The sequence below is a fragment of the Etheostoma cragini genome, chromosome 21, assembly GCF_013103735.1.
Source record: "Etheostoma cragini isolate CJK2018 chromosome 21, CSU_Ecrag_1.0, whole genome shotgun sequence".
Classification (NCBI taxonomy): domain Eukaryota; kingdom Metazoa; phylum Chordata; class Actinopteri; order Perciformes; family Percidae; genus Etheostoma; species Etheostoma cragini.
The window spans coordinates 14,493,203-14,510,965 of NC_048427.1; the positions used below are offsets into that span (position 1 = coordinate 14,493,203).

The 17,763-nt window shown below is 39.6% G+C and overlaps 3 protein-coding genes across 4 annotated transcripts in view; all 3 read right to left on the minus strand.

The window, feature by feature from the left end:
• snx29 (sorting nexin 29) overlaps window positions 1–7,518 on the minus strand; it is a 168,508-nt gene extending 160,990 nt beyond the window's left edge. For both annotated transcript variants that reach the window (XR_004655164.1, XM_034861446.1), the window contains exons 1-4: window positions 7,118–7,518; window positions 6,355–6,419; window positions 4,009–4,061; window positions 3,258–3,382 (exon numbers count right to left, since the gene is read on the minus strand). Coding sequence is in view for 1 of the 2 variants with exons in the window: in XM_034861446.1 (XP_034717337.1) it covers window positions 3,258–3,382; window positions 4,009–4,061; window positions 6,355–6,419; window positions 7,118–7,124 (250 nt within the window). In the remaining variant the exon portion in view is untranslated. The remainder of the gene's footprint in view (window positions 1–3,257; window positions 3,383–4,008; window positions 4,062–6,354; window positions 6,420–7,117) is intronic.
• A 4,129-nt stretch (window positions 7,519–11,647) lies between these two features.
• LOC117937460 (transmembrane protein 238-like) lies at window positions 11,648–12,227 on the minus strand. Its single transcript, XM_034861451.1, has one exon. It carries the CDS (start codon window positions 12,161–12,163, stop codon window positions 11,669–11,671), a length of 495 nt encoding a protein of 164 aa, XP_034717342.1. The 5' UTR covers window positions 12,164–12,227; the 3' UTR covers window positions 11,648–11,668.
• A 1,619-nt stretch (window positions 12,228–13,846) lies between these two features.
• rsl1d1 (ribosomal L1 domain containing 1) lies at window positions 13,847–17,294 on the minus strand. Its single transcript, XM_034861450.1, has 9 exons — window positions 17,185–17,294; window positions 16,714–16,853; window positions 16,455–16,593; window positions 16,070–16,218; window positions 15,570–15,671; window positions 15,038–15,131; window positions 14,754–14,882; window positions 14,509–14,655; window positions 13,847–14,385 (listed from the first exon to the last, which is right to left on the minus strand). The coding sequence occupies exons 1-9, from the start codon at window positions 17,221–17,223 to the stop codon at window positions 14,245–14,247; spliced, it is 1,080 nt and encodes a 359-aa protein (XP_034717341.1). The 5' UTR covers window positions 17,224–17,294; the 3' UTR covers window positions 13,847–14,244.
• Window positions 17,295–17,763: the final 469 nt, after the last annotated feature.

Below are 17,763 nucleotides of genomic sequence, written 5' to 3' on the forward strand. Positions count from 1 at the left end.
GTTATTGCCGCTATTCTGGCTTTGACAAAGGGTTTGGCTTCATTAGGGAGCTCCAAATCCAAGAGTTCAGCCACAATCCTTTCTTCTAATTGACTGTGAAATACAGGAAAATGTCAGATATGCTAATGGTAATGACGTGATTGCCATTACAGAAGTCCTGCGTTTCTCCTCCATCTGGAATTAATGGCCACAAGGTTGTTAAATATGACACAGTAGAAACAATTCAGTATAATGTGAAACTAATGTCCCTAAGGTCTTTATAAGCCCTGATGGCTGAAAATAAAACTGAATCTCAGAGCTGTTCATTTCCGCATGGAGACACCATAGAGTAGTGTTTCTCATTCAGTGGGTACATGCAAAGGTGGAATAGCTCAAATAATTTGATAAACTAGAAATTAGTCTTTCATCTCTTTCAAAAATATGTCCACACAATGTGAGTCAACTATAGTCTCGCTTTGCCAGACCGTCCTCCACAGACATGGAGGACGGTTGGTCCACACAGCATTCTGGGATGGGAGAAAAGCTCTGGTTAATTGGCATTTCTTTTAAACAATCACAATCACGATGAGCGGCACTAAAATCTGCAGGGAGCCGCTGCAAAATACCCTCGGATAGGAACTTGTACTTTCAAAAGTTGTTTTATTTGTTTGAGAGAAAATTCAGATTGGACAGATAGTCTTAGTCGGTAGTCTTCAATGTTTTATAAGCCAAGGACTCCCTAACTGAAAGAGAGATGGAACGGGGACCCATAGGACTACATAGAAAAATAAGTTGCATTTTAAACTGGGCCTACAATAACATGTAGGGTGGCCTAAAGCCTTCATATCTTTGTTTGCATAGGCTATTCAAATAGTCTAATAATTGTTAGCATGATTTAATAAATGGTAAACATACATGTGGCAAAGTGAATCCTTAAAATGAACTGTATCTGTTGATGATACCTCAGTGACTACCATACCAATAGGCCAGTAAGCCTAAGCCTTATCAGGGGGGATTTATATTGGCTTATAATATGTTGGATTCATGTTAAGACATTTTCATTTTTGAAAAAAACTTAAAAATAACTTGGAGGCCCCCTTGCATTGACTCTGAGGACCCCCAGTTGAAGACCCCTGGTCTAGCTAGCAGTCTGGATTTACCCTGCAGAGATCTGAGGACCATAGTCTGGAAACACTGGAGTTTAAAATTCCATCACAAAGAAAGCGAAAGGAAATAGACATCGGCAAAAAGTGACCAGCATTATTTCCTGACGCAACGGAGAAATGTCAGAAGTTGAATGTTAAGAATTTAGACTAAGTCTAACTATAATAACTGAACACAATACGTTGCAACTAAGTAAACGAAAAATAGGTACCAAGCAAGCCAAGCAAAGCATTTGGCTAAAAGTAAAATGAGTGGATAAATGTCTGCAAAAGACGGATAACTGGTTAACTTTAATAAATAATATAGTTGGCACAGTCAAAACACAGTAGCTAGCTTAAAGTAAAGGTTGAGCTGTTATAGAGAGCTAAAAGAAATAGTCAAAACTGTAATAGATTAAACCGTTAAAATACTAGGCTGATTAAAAAAGCTATTACTTATAGATTAATAGTTAAATAGTTGGCTTAAAGTAATGTATAAAAGGTTGAAATTGTTAGCAAAAGGTAATGGATAAATGGTTGAAACAGTTAGCTAAAAATAATAGATAAACCGAATAAATAGTTAGCTAAAAGTAATGGATAAACAGATGGAATAGTTAGCTTAGAATAATGAATAAATGATTGAATCAGTTAGCTAAAAGTAATGGATAAACGGATTAACTACCTAGCTAAAAATAATGGAAAATTGTTAAAAGAGGTTGCTAAAAATAATAGATAAACGGATTAAATAGTTAGCTAAAAGTAATGGATAAACAGATGGAATAGTTAGCTAAAAGTAATGGATAAATAGATGGAATAGTTAGCTAAAAGTAATGGATAAATAGATGGAAGAGTTAGCTAAAAGTAACGGATAAACAGATGGAATAGTTAGCTAAAAGTAACGGATAAAGAGATAGAATAGTTAGCTAAAAGTAACGGATAAATAGATGGAAGAGTTAGCTAAAAGTAATGGATAAATAGATGGAAGAGTTAGCTAAAAGTAACGGATAAACAGATGGAATAGTTAGCTAAAAGTAACGGATAAAGAGATAGAATAGTTAGCTAAAAGTAACGGATAAACAGATGGAACTGTTGGCTTAAAATAATGGATAAATGGTTGAATCAGATGGCTAAAAGTTATGAATAAAGGTTTAAAATGGTTAGCTAAAAATAATAGATAAATATGTAAAAAAAGCTATAATAAATTAAATAAGTAAAAAATATATAGTTTAAACTTCATGTTGTAGTAATACAAATGCAAACTTAACCAAACACACCTAAACATTTACAGTTCAATTTTATGAACATATTATTATAAGCTCCACTATTATACCAACTTCATATCATGTAGTTAAATAATATCCAGTTTAGAATCGATTCAAATTACTGATGTTTCACATGATGGGTGGTGGACTTATTTAGTGGGATGAAGACAATAAGAAGCTCCTTTCTTACAAAAAACATTTCAAATAAATGTCAAATGGAAGGGCTGCTGTAATTAAATGATTGAAATATTTAAAACAAGTTGTTTTTTTATGACTGCACTACTACATCAACTGGAAATATCCCAGATGTCTTCCATATTTTTGTGCCAGCTATAATTTCATCTCCCCGTAGTTCAGCATGCCATAGGCTGTTTAGAATTTCTGAGATCTTGACTGGAATTTGAAACAAACGTTGGAGGGTTTGAACAATGCTTGAGCACACAGCGTGCATTTATAATGACACTTTCTAGGAGCGCAAAGAAACAGCAGGTGTGCTGCCCACCACAGACTGAGACAGAGAGACGGAGGCTTAAAGACTGACAGATAAGGACAACTGAAAGAGTGAAACAAGGAAACAGGGACCCTCCTATGCATGCCATTTCTAACACTAACTGTAGTCTTAACATCTGGTCTCACAGCCAGGTTATGCACGTCTGTTGCTGTGGTTATCCTGCAGCTCGGAGCTTCCCACTGACACATCTGTGTCCTCCAAACCTCCATGACTTCCAAAATAACAAGCTGCGCTACTTTGTAGCAAGGTTAGCACTCAGTTCTGCTGTTTCCAAAGTAAATGCTGTAGGCTAAAGTTAAGTTGCCACCTTGAGTTCCAACTTTCGAGTTTAACAGACACCATGCAGCCAGCTAATTATCGTACCTCCTTCAGTCTTGGTGCTGAAGCCTGCAGCTTGCTTAAGAGCAGCGGCGGTGAGAGCCAGACCTCGGCTCTTCCGCAGGCCATGCTGCAACACCGTTTCAAACTGGGCACACAGACAGATCACCCTGCAGAGACAAAGACATGTTATTGGAGTATGTGCACCCTATGAGTGTTTTTGTGGCACTTGAATTTATGGGTGCTCTTTAAACTCTGCTAGAACCATCATTTACAGTTTCAAATAAAAAGATAAAAACTAAAAAAAGAAAATGGTACTACTAAAAACCTCAAAATAACATCTGAGCAGCACAGGATATGACATTTTGGTTAAATATTTCTTACTGACAGTATTAAGCTCTGATGAAAAATGGTTGGTAAATCATCTTTCATACATAACCCATTTTTCTTTTTTGTTTAATGTCATAACTTTCTTATTGCATAGATATGATGTGAAAAACTGTAAAGTTCTCCAAACATGCTGAAATCTCTGAGATGCTCGTTAAAATAGCCCTCTGAGTTAAGAGCAGTGTTACCATGTCATCCAAAAAATAAGGTTATTTCATTCATTGTAGTGAAGAAACCCATCCTCAAGTTGGGCATTTGCCAGATTGCTGTACAGAAGAGGCTAAAGGTATGAGCCTACAGCATCAAGTGTCCTTTAACTAAACAAGCAAACTAAACTGCCTTTTGGGGGGCTGAATAAAACACAAATATATAACTAAAAAATTCCTTGGCAACGGGACGCTTCTCTTACCTGCTGTCTGAGTCTGTGGCAATCTCCTTTCTTCCTCCAAAGCGGATTTGGCACTGGAAATATATGTATGTATAAAGGGTCAATGAAAGATATTAACATAATATAGTACAAACCCCAATTCCAATGAAGTTGGGGCATTGTGTTAAACATAACTAAAACCAGAATTCAGTGATTGTGCAAATCCTTTTCAACCCATATTCAATTGAATACACTACAAAAACAAGATATTTAATGTCAAAATGATACGGTATTGTTGTTTTTTTGCAAATATTCCCTGATTTTGAATTTGATACAAAACAATTGGAGGGGTTTTGAAAAAGTTGTGATTATCCATCAACATAGATTCCTGTAATTTTAGTTGAAATTACTCCTAATTTCTGCTTTTCAAACTCAAACATATGGTATAACTTCCTGTAAATTAGGTTTATTCCAAAATGTACTGTAAAACTAAAGTTAATAAGTTGGGGTTACGTAAAAAAAGCATCAAAAGTATTGAAAAAAGGGACAAAACGTAAGAAAAAGTTAAAAACATGGAAAGAAAGCGTGAACAAAAGTGTTCATTTTTAATTTTGACGGGGAGACAACAAAAGGCTTAATGAGAGGCAGGTCTGGACTGCCAGTCTAGTATCCGCACTCTGTTACTACAAAGCCACGCTGTTGTAACACAAGCAGGATGTGGCTTGTCATTGTCTTGCTGAAATAAGCAAGGACATCCCTGAAAACGTGGTTGCTTGGATGGCAGCATATGTTGCACCGAAACCATATATGCACTTCTTCACAGATGTGCAAGTTACCCATGCCATGGGCACTAACACACACCCATAAATCACGGATGCTTGCTCTGATGACAATCTGTATTTTCCTCTTTGGCATTTGAAATGTGGACTCATCAGACAGTGACACACTTTTCCTTTGCGTCAATCCATTTCAGATGAGCTAAGTTTGAACATTAAATATCTTGTCTTCGTAGTGTATTCAATGGAATATAGGTTAAATAGTATAGCAAATTGTTGTATTCTCTTTTATTTACATTTTACACAATGACCTAACTTCATTGGAAATGAAGTTTATATAATATGATACAGTAGGAAATAGTGAGGGAAATGAGACATAGTATAAAGGTGCAGTAGTATACAATATTGAGTTATTCTATAGTACAACAATATAACAATGTTAATAATATAACTTATAGCTTCAATATATATGCATATATAATATGGATATAACATGAAATGGTATATAATACAGTATATAACAAGAGTGTATCAATAGTAAGATGCAGTATGTCATCAGGCCAGCAGTTTTCCGCATGGACCAGACATTGTGGAGAAATGGCTCCGTGTTCGACGTTATAGTCCGAGGTTCACACTGCTGCTGTTCAGTCTGATAGCAGCAGGTACAAAGGAGCATCTGAGGAGCCTTGTTTTGCACCTGGGGTGGGTAGTACCAGTGGCTGAATGGGCTGCCCATTATGGAAGGGATGAGAGGAAATGCCTATGGCTATAATGTTGTCCTTCATTTGTCTTCCCCTTAATCCAGACTGTCTAGTTTTAGCCAGATCCCACAGCTGACCTTCCCTTTGTTCAGTCTGCTGGCCTCACCAGTCATGATCTTACCAGTCCAGCACACCACAGCTAAGAACAGTGCGCCGGCAAGCTTTTACGGACTGATAAAATATCTTTAGGAGGAGTCTGTTGCACACACTGAAGGACCCGAGACTCCTCAGGAAGAACAGTCACATCCTTCCCCTTTTGACGACGGCATCTGTGTTGTGAGACCAGTCCAGTTTTTTGGGACAGGGGGACTCCTATTGCCGTTACCATTGCCACTGTTGTTGTATCTAACAATGGAGAAAGCATTGCGAGGCCGCAGGAACCAGAGTTAAACCCGAAGTGTGCGATGTATAATGTGAAGAGGAACAGAGGTATAGTCATCCACTCTGACTAACCCCAGTACTGTACATGCAGTCCCAACTTTCTTTTGCCTCATGCATGGGAAAGGACATCACATCAAACCCCAACAACTAAAATCTCACACACTTAGAAAACACTCATATTCTACTCTTTAATGTTTTCCTTATATATACTCAACTTATTTGCACTTAATTCAATAGAAGGTTAACTTGCGCAGGTGTAAGCGGTGCTCAGTTTTGCTTCCTCTAGTGTGTTTTGGTGCACAGTGAATAAAGGAACTAATAGGTAATCTAACACCACAAACCAACTGCAAATACCTGACATATGTAAGGTGAGGTGATTTTTTCAACCATGCAAAAGTCCTGGCAGATTTTGGAATAAAGCATGGTACTATGATCTCGACCGTAAAGAACGTTCAAATAACCTGACTCACCTGTTTGACCGCATCCAGCAGTCTCTCCAGGAGGTGCTGTCTCTTGGTATCACTCTGCTGAGTGCCTGCAAAAGGTGAACAGACAAACAAGGGAATTTAACCAAATGTAGTTTGGTGATGGATTAAGAAAATAAATTACCAGTCATTGCAGTCATACCTGTGTAAATGAACTGCTGGCCAAAGTCATGGCCATCACAGTCAGTATGGAAACAGTTTGTTTATAACGTTTTCCAGTTTGAACACAATCTTCTATAAGCTGCTAGCTTACCCACTGGACCAGCTCTGGGTCAAGTGCTTTGCCAAAGGGCACCCTGACAGTGGAAGCTGGAGCACTCCCTTTCCACCAACCACTCATTAGCAACTCTTCATAACCAAACCTCTATGAGCTCGAGACTAGTCTCAAGATAACTGCCTCTCGTGTTAACTTGCCACTTTAAAACAAAACCTTAGTGTTTTTCCAGGTTGTCACAGTGAACTCTAACAGCATGTGTGTATATGGAGGAGCAGTCAGTCATGCAGTGTACACAGTGTTGAATTGCTTTCATTTTCTTTCTTTTACTTACATCGCTAAGGTTTGACAGACAAGAAAGGTCATTAGTTGTGTACTAACATTGGGGAAGTAGCTGCAGTGCCGATACCAAGTCAGCAGAAATCCCAAACTTACTGTCTGGAGGAAACAAATAAGTTACTAAATCTGCTCTTAAATTCATGATGTGTTTTTTTTTTGTGGGAGAGCAAAAGGCAATGAGACAACAAAACTCACCGTTCATCCTGACAGCCAGACTCCGGTAGTAGTGACATCCAAGCTAAAACGGTTTACCGCCGATATAATGTGCTTTTAACCATAAAGAGCCCAGGCTAGCGATGCACCGGGGCCATGCTGCTACTGTAGCCGAGCTGGACCCACTCAACCGCGGCGTGATAGCTGATGCTCACACGGTGAACAGAGAGGCCTGCCGGGGAGCCGCTGGGGCTGTCACAGTCTGACATGTAAGAGTTGTATCAAGCCTGGTGAGCAGATAAACTGTATTAAGTACAAGCCGAATTGTAGTTTCACAGCCATGAAGGGACCCGTCTAAAATGTGGAGGTCCGTTTTGGAGAGGAATGAAGTGTTTCAGTATGAAGCCTGTGGCACTGCGAGCAAAGGAAACGGACTCACTGAGCAGTGTTAACATCACATGACAAAACACTGAGCTGTCATATGACAGGAGAGTCCTACTGGGAGTTGTAGTCTTTTTGTAAGCGTTGTGGAACTACAAAAGTTAACTTTGACAGTTTTACATGCAGAGATAGGATTTTAAAAAAGGCAGGGTGAAGCAAAAATAAAACATCACATTTTTAATTTGAAAAATTTAATTGAAATTAATTTGAAAAATATATATATATATATATATATATATATATATATATATATATATATATATATATATATATATATATATATATATATATAAATATATATCATAAGCCCTACTCTCTGTGTGTGTGTGTGTGTGTGTGTGTATGTGTGTGTGTGTGTGTGTGTGTGTGTGTTTGTGTGTGTGTGTGTGTGTGTGTGTTTGTTCTAAAATGCAGTTCGAATTAGCCCTTTTCTATTATCCTTTGATATTTGGTTTACTTGCAGCTAATTGAAATGATGTCAAAGTCATATTTTCAGGGGTATTCTGTGTTGAGATGACACTTTTTTGTAACTAAATGTCTTATATTTCCTTGTCATCGGGTGGGTACACTAGCCTGAACTACTACTTGGACAGGAGCCAGCATCACCATTTCTAATATACAGCATGTCTAATATATTTCATTACATAATACATCATCACATAACTAAGACTATAGAATTGTAAAAAATTAAATGTAAATATTAAATTTAAAAAAAGGCTACGTCAAACTAGTCAAGGGACACACAAGGGGTCCTGGTATATTCTCTGTTGTAAGGGGCCCTTGGCTGAAAACATTAGGAACCTCTGGTCTAATGGACAACCCACAGTACAATTGTACATCCAAATACATAATCTTTTCTACGTCCTTTTTGAAGAATTTTTCATCACATATCAGTTCCTTTCTGGGAGACTATGAGAAACCATTGGACCTAAAAAAAACTGTTGGCACTCATCTGTATGTATTTAAAATATACATCACTGTACGTCAATATCTACAGCAGACCACAAAGATACAGAAGAATTTCGATCATTACATTGTAATATTTAGATGACATTTAAGATGCTAACTATTCTGACAACATGTTTTCTCTCCAAATGAAGGTTGGACCTCGCAGCAGCAGCATCATGTGTCCCACCACGATTTCACTAGAACAACGGAATGATGTCACAACTAGACCAAAGCAGAAAAAGTGTTAATAACCAAGTGTTGGAAAAACAAGTGGACTCTAAAAAACCAGCTGATGTTATCTTGCTTTGAACCATTTCAAAGTTAATGAGATGAAAAATGATTTGCCTTTTAAAAGCATGGGCTATTACCGATAATTTGTGGTTCATTTAAGGATGTGCAACACAACCCAATGATTAGTTCTGATCTGATTAGACTCAGTTATCTTTGGCAAGAAAACAAATGAGATAAACAGCACCAAGGGCATTTCATCAATGAATGTATTCACCATGGACACCGATGGATGCACATTCAATTTCTATTATCTATGATTAATGTATAAAAAAACTAAAGATAGGGTGGGACCAGACACGCTTTCTTAACTTCTCCATACCCCTTTTGAACATGAACAATATTATTTTGAGTTTTGTATTTGTTGCTCAGGATCCCATTTGTTTTTCTTTTTTTATTGCTTTACATATGATTCCCATTGTTCGCACATTAGTTTAGGAAACTATCAATGTTTTAAAGAGTCAGGAAATCAATTTGACATCATCAATGATGACAAGTGAAGAATCAGAATCAGGTTTTTTTTGCCAAATAAGTACTTACAAGGAATTTGCCTTGGTAGTTGATGCATATATAAACAATAGACACATATTAAACATAATAATGAAATGTATGAATACCAGAATTTGTTTTTGTAAATGGAACATTGCCAAAAGGCAATTTACTTCATTTGAACTATTTGCTTTACAATCTAAAGGATGAGGCTACTGATATACACTATTATTTTTACTTGTGTGAAGAACTCTCATGAAAATACCATTGACTTTGACTCATCTGTTCTGAAGTCCACATCCATTGGTTCCTACTGCGGAATAAATATTAAAAAGGCTCAGGTAGCTCCTGAACACAGCTGTGCACTGTAGTGTGTAACATTACTCAAGAAACAGTGAATACAAGATTATTTTCAGTGTCAGAATACTACACATTTTTTGTATTAATGAGTATTTCCGACAGCAGTGCAGCATTTGTGAGACTGAATCACATTTTATGTATTTATTTCAGGATGATGCTCAACCTCTGGAGCCGGGATCGGACTCGGGTTGATTCGTAATTCAATTCAATTTTATTCATAATATCAATTCATAACAAGAGTTATCTCGAGACACTTTACAGATAGAGTAGGTCTAGACCATACTCCATAATTAACAAGGGCCCAAAGTTCTAGTAGTTCCCACCAGGGCAAGCAACAGTGGCGAGGAAAAACTCCCTTTGAGGAAGAAACCTGGGACAGACCCCGGCTCTTGGTAGGCGGTGTCTGACGACCGGTTGGGGTTAAACTTTTCTTCAGCGATTCACAGGCTTTTGATCTAGTGCAATTAACAGGATAAATTTCCATTTGTCCAATTCCCTTTTTTATAACAAATACATTACCATCATCCTCAGCTGTACTTTTGTGTCCTTGGCTTCTCCTGTGAGCTCAGAAAGAGCCTCTGCTCTTTCAAAGCACGTAAAACCAGCAGAAGAAACCAGACTGGATTAAAGCCGCTGATTCATGGCTATCATGACTCAATTAGGAGTAATCAGATGACCTGAGATTCTTCACAGTCCGCTGAAATCTGTACTCTGATCACTTTGGTCATATCTAATCTAAGAGATATGATCAGACCAGACCTGGAAGATATTGTCTGGGATTTAAATAACTCAAGATAACTTTAGATTTCTCCTTTACTTGGAAGCTACAGTCTGGATACTTGATCTGAAAAAAGTTTCCTTAAAAAAAAGAAAAGGCTCTTAACAATGACTGGGCACTTTTGGTGTATGATCTTATATAGTCACACTAGTTATACTTTGCTTTTACATGGTTAGCTCTGTCAAGATATAACACATTTAATTAGCATTGGCTAAATCAGGAGATGAAAGAAGAATCATAACTTTATTTCCACTGTCTGATATGGTGTACTACTACTAGTGTTTATATTAAAAAACATGTGACGATGCATGGGTAGGTTTGAGTGAGTTCCATATTTAGTACATAAAGGGAATTAGAATTTCTCTACCAGAATTACACTCCTGGCAGCTGGAATTGTCTATGAGGCTGTTAAATAACTCAAGAAAATGTTGTAAAAATGTCAACAACCAGAACATTTCCCAGCTATTTTTGGTGGCCAGTAAAATATTCCTTATCTCCTGTGTAATTATTTACTATACAGACGCAGAGCAACATTATTTAACAATAATAATGAATGTAGAGGACTTCCCTTGGATACAGATTGGTGTGTGCAGATTGTAGTTAAATGGTTGTTTTCTTGCTGCTTTGCAGAAGGAGAAACATGTATCTCCCTCAGAAATGTCAGTTGGAGAAGTGAACCTTCAAGCAAACAAATGTGACATCACAAACAGTATGAAAGCCAATCACGGTCCAGTTTGCAAATAGAGATTGAAATACACAATCACCATAGGAGACTTCAAAACCTCCAGGGACTTTTCAGTACAGTTGGAGACAGTTTTGGACATACTTGATCTGTACAGCTGAGATTATAAAGTATTTACCAGTAGTCACAAAATAAATAAATATGCTGGTCCCATTTTACCCAAATAAAGGTCAGCCTCATCAGAACCTATTATACCCTTTACATTTATATTGATAGTCACCACATGCTTCACTGCAAAATATGTGAGTCAACCAAACATTTATCAAAACTAAACTGTGGCAGATGAGAATGCTGAGATTTCTAAATCAGAGCCATTTGCAACACTGTGTTATGGTGGGCAAAGTTGACATCTTATCAGCAAGATAAGAACATGTGGATGTTATCCAGACAAGACTTCAGGGTTGCCTAATCATTAGCCTACTGGTGCATGTTAGTAAAGCAAACACAGAAACTAAATCCATTTTAACCCAACGAGCAAAGGAAGCAAACATAAAGATCCAGGTTCAGTGACTCTCCGTGTCCCTTTTACAGTCTGCAGTGGTTTAGCTCACACTGACAATGTCTCTCTCACTAATCCTTTAGGGGAGGACGCGATGGTGCTGTCATAGATGGTGGAGAGCGACACCTCTGTACCAGTGTTTGAAGCTGTGTTGTTGCCTGCGGGGTCTTCTCTGACGGGCCTGCTGCTCTTTCTGAAAGAGCTCCTGATCCTGCTGGAGAGGCGGTCGGACACGCGCCTCACCGCCCGGCTGAGTCCACGGTTCTTCAGCTTGATCAGGCCCACGTCGTCCTCCAGCTCCTCAGGTGGCACGTCGATGTTCCCCGAGTACCAGAACACCCACCAGATCAGGCTTAGGAAGATGACGATAGCCCCCGCGTAAATGAACAAATCATGGATAGCGAGCCCTCCAAACACCCCCACCATCATGATGAAGACACCTACTACGTCGTGGGCCACTGCGAACCAGAAGGAGCACTTGCAGCGGCCAACTCCACCATACCTTGTCTCCATGACTGGATCCACCTGTACAGATGTTGACATGTTGGCAGTGGGGATCCTCCAAAGCAAGATCCCAAAGTTAATCCAGATGCAGCACAGTGAAATTTAAACCCTCATTCACTCATCTATACACACACACACACACACACACACGTACAACCTGCAGTGGTCAAAGTACAATGTACGCAAGCAGTTATCATCAGCGAGAAACACAGCAGCTTTATGACTGTAGGATGATTCAAAAGAAACGGTTGCAAAAAAATAGTTCCAACTTTTACATTGCAGTCATTTCTTTTCAAGCACACCCTGGCAGCAGCGCTTGCGCCTCTGCTTCTCTTTCAGTACGGGGATCCACACCAGCCCCATCACCACGAACATCAGCCCGATGGACAGGCACGCCGAGGCCACCGAGTGGCATGCTTCGGTCACCCCCACTGACTGGAGGAGGAGGAGGAGTCCGCCCGCAGCAGACATCAGGGATCCCATCACCATCACGATGATGGGTTTGTGGAGGTGGGCCCAGCCTGCAAGGTCTGGACACAGGCTTTGACTCCCAGCATCCTCTGGGAATGAAGTTTCTCCAATTTCTTCCATGGTTGCTACACACAGCAGTGCCTGGTACCGCTTTGTTTCTTCCTTTGACTCACGAATAATGGAAACACCAGCCACTGAACATCCACAGCTCCTCTTGAGCTTGTCCCGTCTGCTCAGCCAGTCCCGGTTGGAATCAATGCAGCCACCTCTTCAGACCCAGGTGAAGGAGCTATAGCCTCTCTATGATCAACACAAGAATGTGTGCATGATGCATCTCTTACTCTCCTGCCCAGTAACCTGTGAACACTGTAATTCCAGATGGCCCACCACGCCCACATAGCATAGGAAGGACTTGAAGGGAGGGATGAATAGAAAGACTCAGCCCACCTGTTGACAGTATCATGACCATCCTGTCGCATGATACCTCCAAATAAATACGCTGGATGTAGTAAAGAAGGGAAATTAATTTATGATTGGCTCAGATCATTATATATACTTATTAAGGTGCAAAGCCTCATAGATGTTCCCACGTAGCATTGTCACATGAGAATAGCAGGCAGCAGCTGTACAAGCCTTAATCTCAATAACAATAGGCATGTCATTGGATCCAACTGGCAGCTATACATGCACAGCGTAGATGGCTCACTTCACCATGCGCAAACAGGGCTCAAGGCTATGCACTTCTGATGTGAAAGCACACAAAAGGTGCATACAGAGTACATGTTAACAAATGTAAGAAGTCATGTAGTATTCTTTATAAACTAATTGTGATAGCACTGCCGATTCAAAGCCAAGGGTTTAAAAAAACGTATGTGTTCAAATAATTAACACCAAAAGCACAGAGGTAATAAGTCTTTGTACAAGTCATTCTGCAGCCATGAGTTGACACGTTTTGAGGCATGCATTCTGGGAGAATCAATTACATAGAAGTTGTCTTTTACTCTAACTTTGCTGGAATCAATGATAATTAAATGTATCTGTCGGATCTCCTTCATGCTGACAACTACTCTAACAGAATGGGAGGTCAAAAAGAGTACAAGGTGTAAGAAAAGTAATACTTTTTTTTCATGTCAACAATACCCAAATGTAAATGTGTATTCAATAAGAAGTAGCCAAAATAGTTCATAAACCCCCACTTTAACTACATGAATAACCACTGGCCAAGCCGTCAGAAGCATTTTATAGATCGTTTTTACAGTCACAGTTTGACATGGCAGTAAAACAGCACGTCTAATTAATAGTATTAATGGCTGCACTTTATTTAAACCTTACTAGTTTGAGGGCATGTCACTGTGTATGATATCACTAACACGGCTTATCAATACACTTAAATAAAACTAAAAAAAACTATTGTTACTATCAGTCCCACCTGTGATGATAAAACTGTCTCCTTTGACAAAGGCCTATTGTTACAATGAACTCAGGGAACACGAGATAGCCATGGATAGTTTCAGATGCGTTTATAGTCTGCTTCATCCAAGGAAAAAAAGACAACAGAATGAATATATTGACGGTCAATAATCTGGTCCTGTGTACTGTGTAAAATGTCCATGTTGAGAGAGTAACGTGCAAAGATGCTCTACTGAGAATCATTTCACTTTAGGCACTTTTCTTTTTACTTTAGAGTCAGTCTTGCCAGCCTTCTTGGTCATTTTGTTTGGCGACTGTCTTCCTTTCTTGGCTGCGGCCGGTTTGGGGGCCTTCTCCAGCTGCTTCTTTTTGGATGGTTTCTACAAAGAAAGAAAGAAAAACCAATGAGGGGCCGCAGTCCACTTACACAAAACTGCCTGAGTTATTTGAAATGTTTGAATTACTTCAAGTATTTAAATCTAGCAGCTGGGAGTAGCACTGACCTGCAGTTTAGGCTTTTTGTTAGGAGTTGCTATGGGAACCAGCAGCGGGATTTCTTCCTCCTCCACATTTTTCTCCTCTTCAGCAGTATCCGTTTTCTTAATGTCCTCTGTCTTGTTCTTTTTTGCCTGCTTTTTGGCTGCAGCTCCCTAAAAATCACACAGACACAAGGTGGTTATTGTACACATCGTTTCTATAAATCTAGATCGGACACAAGACGAACATTTGAGCGCAAACTTGCTCTCACCGCTTTCTTGGACGTCTGAGCATGTTTCCCTGCCTCCAGCACGCTGAGGTGGTTCAGGTCGGAGGTGTAGATGGGCAGGGACACCGACGTTTGACTCTTTATGTGGATGAGCTTCACCACGGGTCCTTTCTGTAAACAGCAACGCAAGTATAATACATAAATCGAGGGGAAAGATATTACAGAGCTTGGGGTGGCCAAACGTTAAAATGACTGCACCAGCCTTAAAGCAACAAAGAACAATGTTAATGAAAACACAAGACGCTTCTCTGGGCAGCTAGACTCACCGTGCGGAGCTTGGCCGTCACTGTTTGGACAGCAGCCTCGATGTTTTCTGTCACCTCATCGGCAGTCATCCCGGCGTGGGCAACACGGGCCATGCTACAATACAGATCCGTCATGTAAGTTAATGCAGGGTTACTATGGGAATCTCAAATGTGACACTGTAAACAGCATCAGTACAAGTAGTATCAATGAAAGTTTTTTTTTGGTATTTCCGGTCCACATTACATGTTGTGTCTCAAAGGTGTAGAGACAGGCTCCACAGAAAGAGGAGGTCCATCTGGATTCACATTGACTCTCTTTGGCACCAGCAATTCCCCATATCAAAACACTTAGCAGAATCGACAGGGTTGCTAAGAGGTGCTCTTAATTTGACGAGACATTAAACATTCCGTGAAACTACAACTGTTTTGTTTTGTCTTGCTGAAGCGATACTAAAGCCCGACTGGTTTCCTCGGAGCTAAAATAAAAAGGTTAGTTACACAGAGAGCTGGATTTAGCGGTTTATAAAAGCAAGAGCAGCAGAGCAAATCTCACCAGCAGCAGCCCTTGTTGGTAACCTTCAAGCTGGTGCCCTGGATGACTCTCTGGATGTCTCTGGCCAGATGTTTGCTCTGCAGGTTCACAGACAGCGGCTCTCTGGTAAAGACAGGAATGGGTGTTTGGATACTCCTACAGAAAAACTTATTTTGGTACTAAATGTGTAAAATAAAAAAATAAACATTTAACATTACTTAACATTATATGGGTAATTTATTTGCTCCATTTTGCAATTTAAGGACAACTTTCTTTTTACTTATATTGTTCTACAAGTTCAATTACATTTCAGCTCATTAGGAACTCAACTAGTAAGGTAACTGTAAAATCTGCCTTCTGTTTTTATAAGCCATTTCTTCCATTTTCTCAAACAGTCCCTCTGACATGAATAGGATCAAAAGTTACTCTTAAAAATGAGATCAACACATAATGTCGGCTGTGTATTGAAGATATTAGGAATTGAAGGTACAACTCTGACAACACAAAGAAAAAGGGCTTACTTTTTCCTCTGGTAGAAATGTTTTCCGAGGTGGGATGGCAGCAGGCGGCGGATGCGGTCGTCAGACAGGAACAAGTCACAGTTCCCTAGCAGACGGCGCTTGGCTTCATACGGTTTGTACTCCGTCCTCAGGGCTTTGTAGGGGATGATCTGCTCCGGATACAGGGACATTTGCCATAAATCTAAATGTTTTCCAAAAACCTGGTAAAACTTTTTGCTTTGTAAGATTTAGGACGAACCAGCCACTCTCTAGTCAACCAATTTTGCTATAATATGTATACTATATTTCTCATACTCCTCTGAGCATTTATCCCAGCTGAGCAGTGAGCTGGTCTTGTAACAATGACCACATCAGTAGCTGAATAATGACACTGACAGGTACATACCTCAGTGATGTTTTTCACGCCCTTCTCCTCCAGCAGCTTCCTGTAGAACCTCTGGGTCTGCTCGGACGTCATGTTGGGCTCATCTTTGGTGAAGAGGCAAATGTCGTCTGTGTCAGACCGCTGGCCGTGGGGCAAGGGACTGAGGGCGGAATGAGACGTCACGTCAATACCAACTAAATCGGGTAGAGTAAACATCTGCAACAGAAGAACTACAGATCGGGTATGAGGGCTGCTTTATGGTTCTGTCGGGTGGACTCACATGCGGATGGACTGTGCCACTTTGGGGATCTTCCAGAGGGTGAACAGCATGCTGATCTGTTGAGTCTCGTCCAGGAACAGGGAGTCACCGGTCGACTTGGTTTTCAGGAAAGCCTGCAAAGCCTGGACGGCCTTTTTGACCTAGCAGACACATTAGCTCCGTTGTCACAAAAGACTTAGAAAACCCAGCGACAAACTTCTTCCAGAGTTCTAGGGATTCCGACTAGTTGCTGGTCCATTGTGAAATGGCTTCGTCGCTAAACCCATAGCTAGATAGAAATACATCACGTGAAAACAGTCTGTGTGCTAAACCAGCAAGCAAACAAGCTAACGGTAGCTAGTACTAGCTAGCTTATAGCTACTGTCGACTCATAACACTGTAATTACAGTCCTGTTAACGTATAATAACCGAAATGATATTTATAAAGAGCTTAAATGTATTGCAGCAGTAAAAGCATTTGGTTTTTTTTACCTGTGCCCGGTCCAACACAACTCCTACTCCATCGGCCATGTCTGCTTCGCACGTGGGAACTGTAGACACGCATGCGCAATTGGTATACTCTACGTCACATAATACAAACAACTTTATTTGAATGAAAACTCTGAACAGCCAGGGAAGTGAATAAGGTTGGCGCATAGACATTTGTACGAGGATGTCTCTTGATTATTTTAATTCAATTTAAAATGATGGATATAGATATTGCAGTCTTTAAATGTAAATATCTGTACTGAATGTTTCATTAAATACTTTGGTAACTTGCAAATGTATAGCAGCTTTTAAATCCGAGGAGTTGACAAAGTACATCCAATTATAGTAATATAAAAATGCAAAAATCAACAAAGGACAGGAACCTTCTACAATAGTATGCTAAATCTCAAGATCTGCTATTAATATTGATACTGTGGATATGGATTTACCCATCCCAAATGGGAATACTTATTCAAAAGGAATACAAATACACCTTTCTGTTGCAGCCTGATCATTTATTTTCAGTTTCAATCATGTAACAGCTGTGTGTGGGTTTGTGTTTGTGTAAGTGTGTTTACCAAT

Excerpts from the sequence above, each read along its gene's own strand:
- LOC117937460 (XM_034861451.1), bottom strand. The coding sequence starts at position 12,163 with ATGTCAACATCTGTACAGGTGGATCCAGTCATGGAGACAAGGTATGGT.
- rsl1d1 (XM_034861450.1), bottom strand. The coding sequence starts at position 17,223 with ATGGCCGATGGAGTAGGAGTTGTGTTGGACCGGGCACAG. Across the intron at positions 16,854-17,184 it reads TTGTGTTGGACCGGGCACAG|GTCAAAAAGGCCGTCCAGGC; the intron begins GTAAAAAAAACC and ends TGTGTCTGCTAG. Across the intron at positions 15,132-15,569 it reads ACCAACAAGGGCTGCTGCTG|CATGGCCCGTGTTGCCCACG; the intron begins GTGAGATTTGCT and ends TCTGTATTGTAG.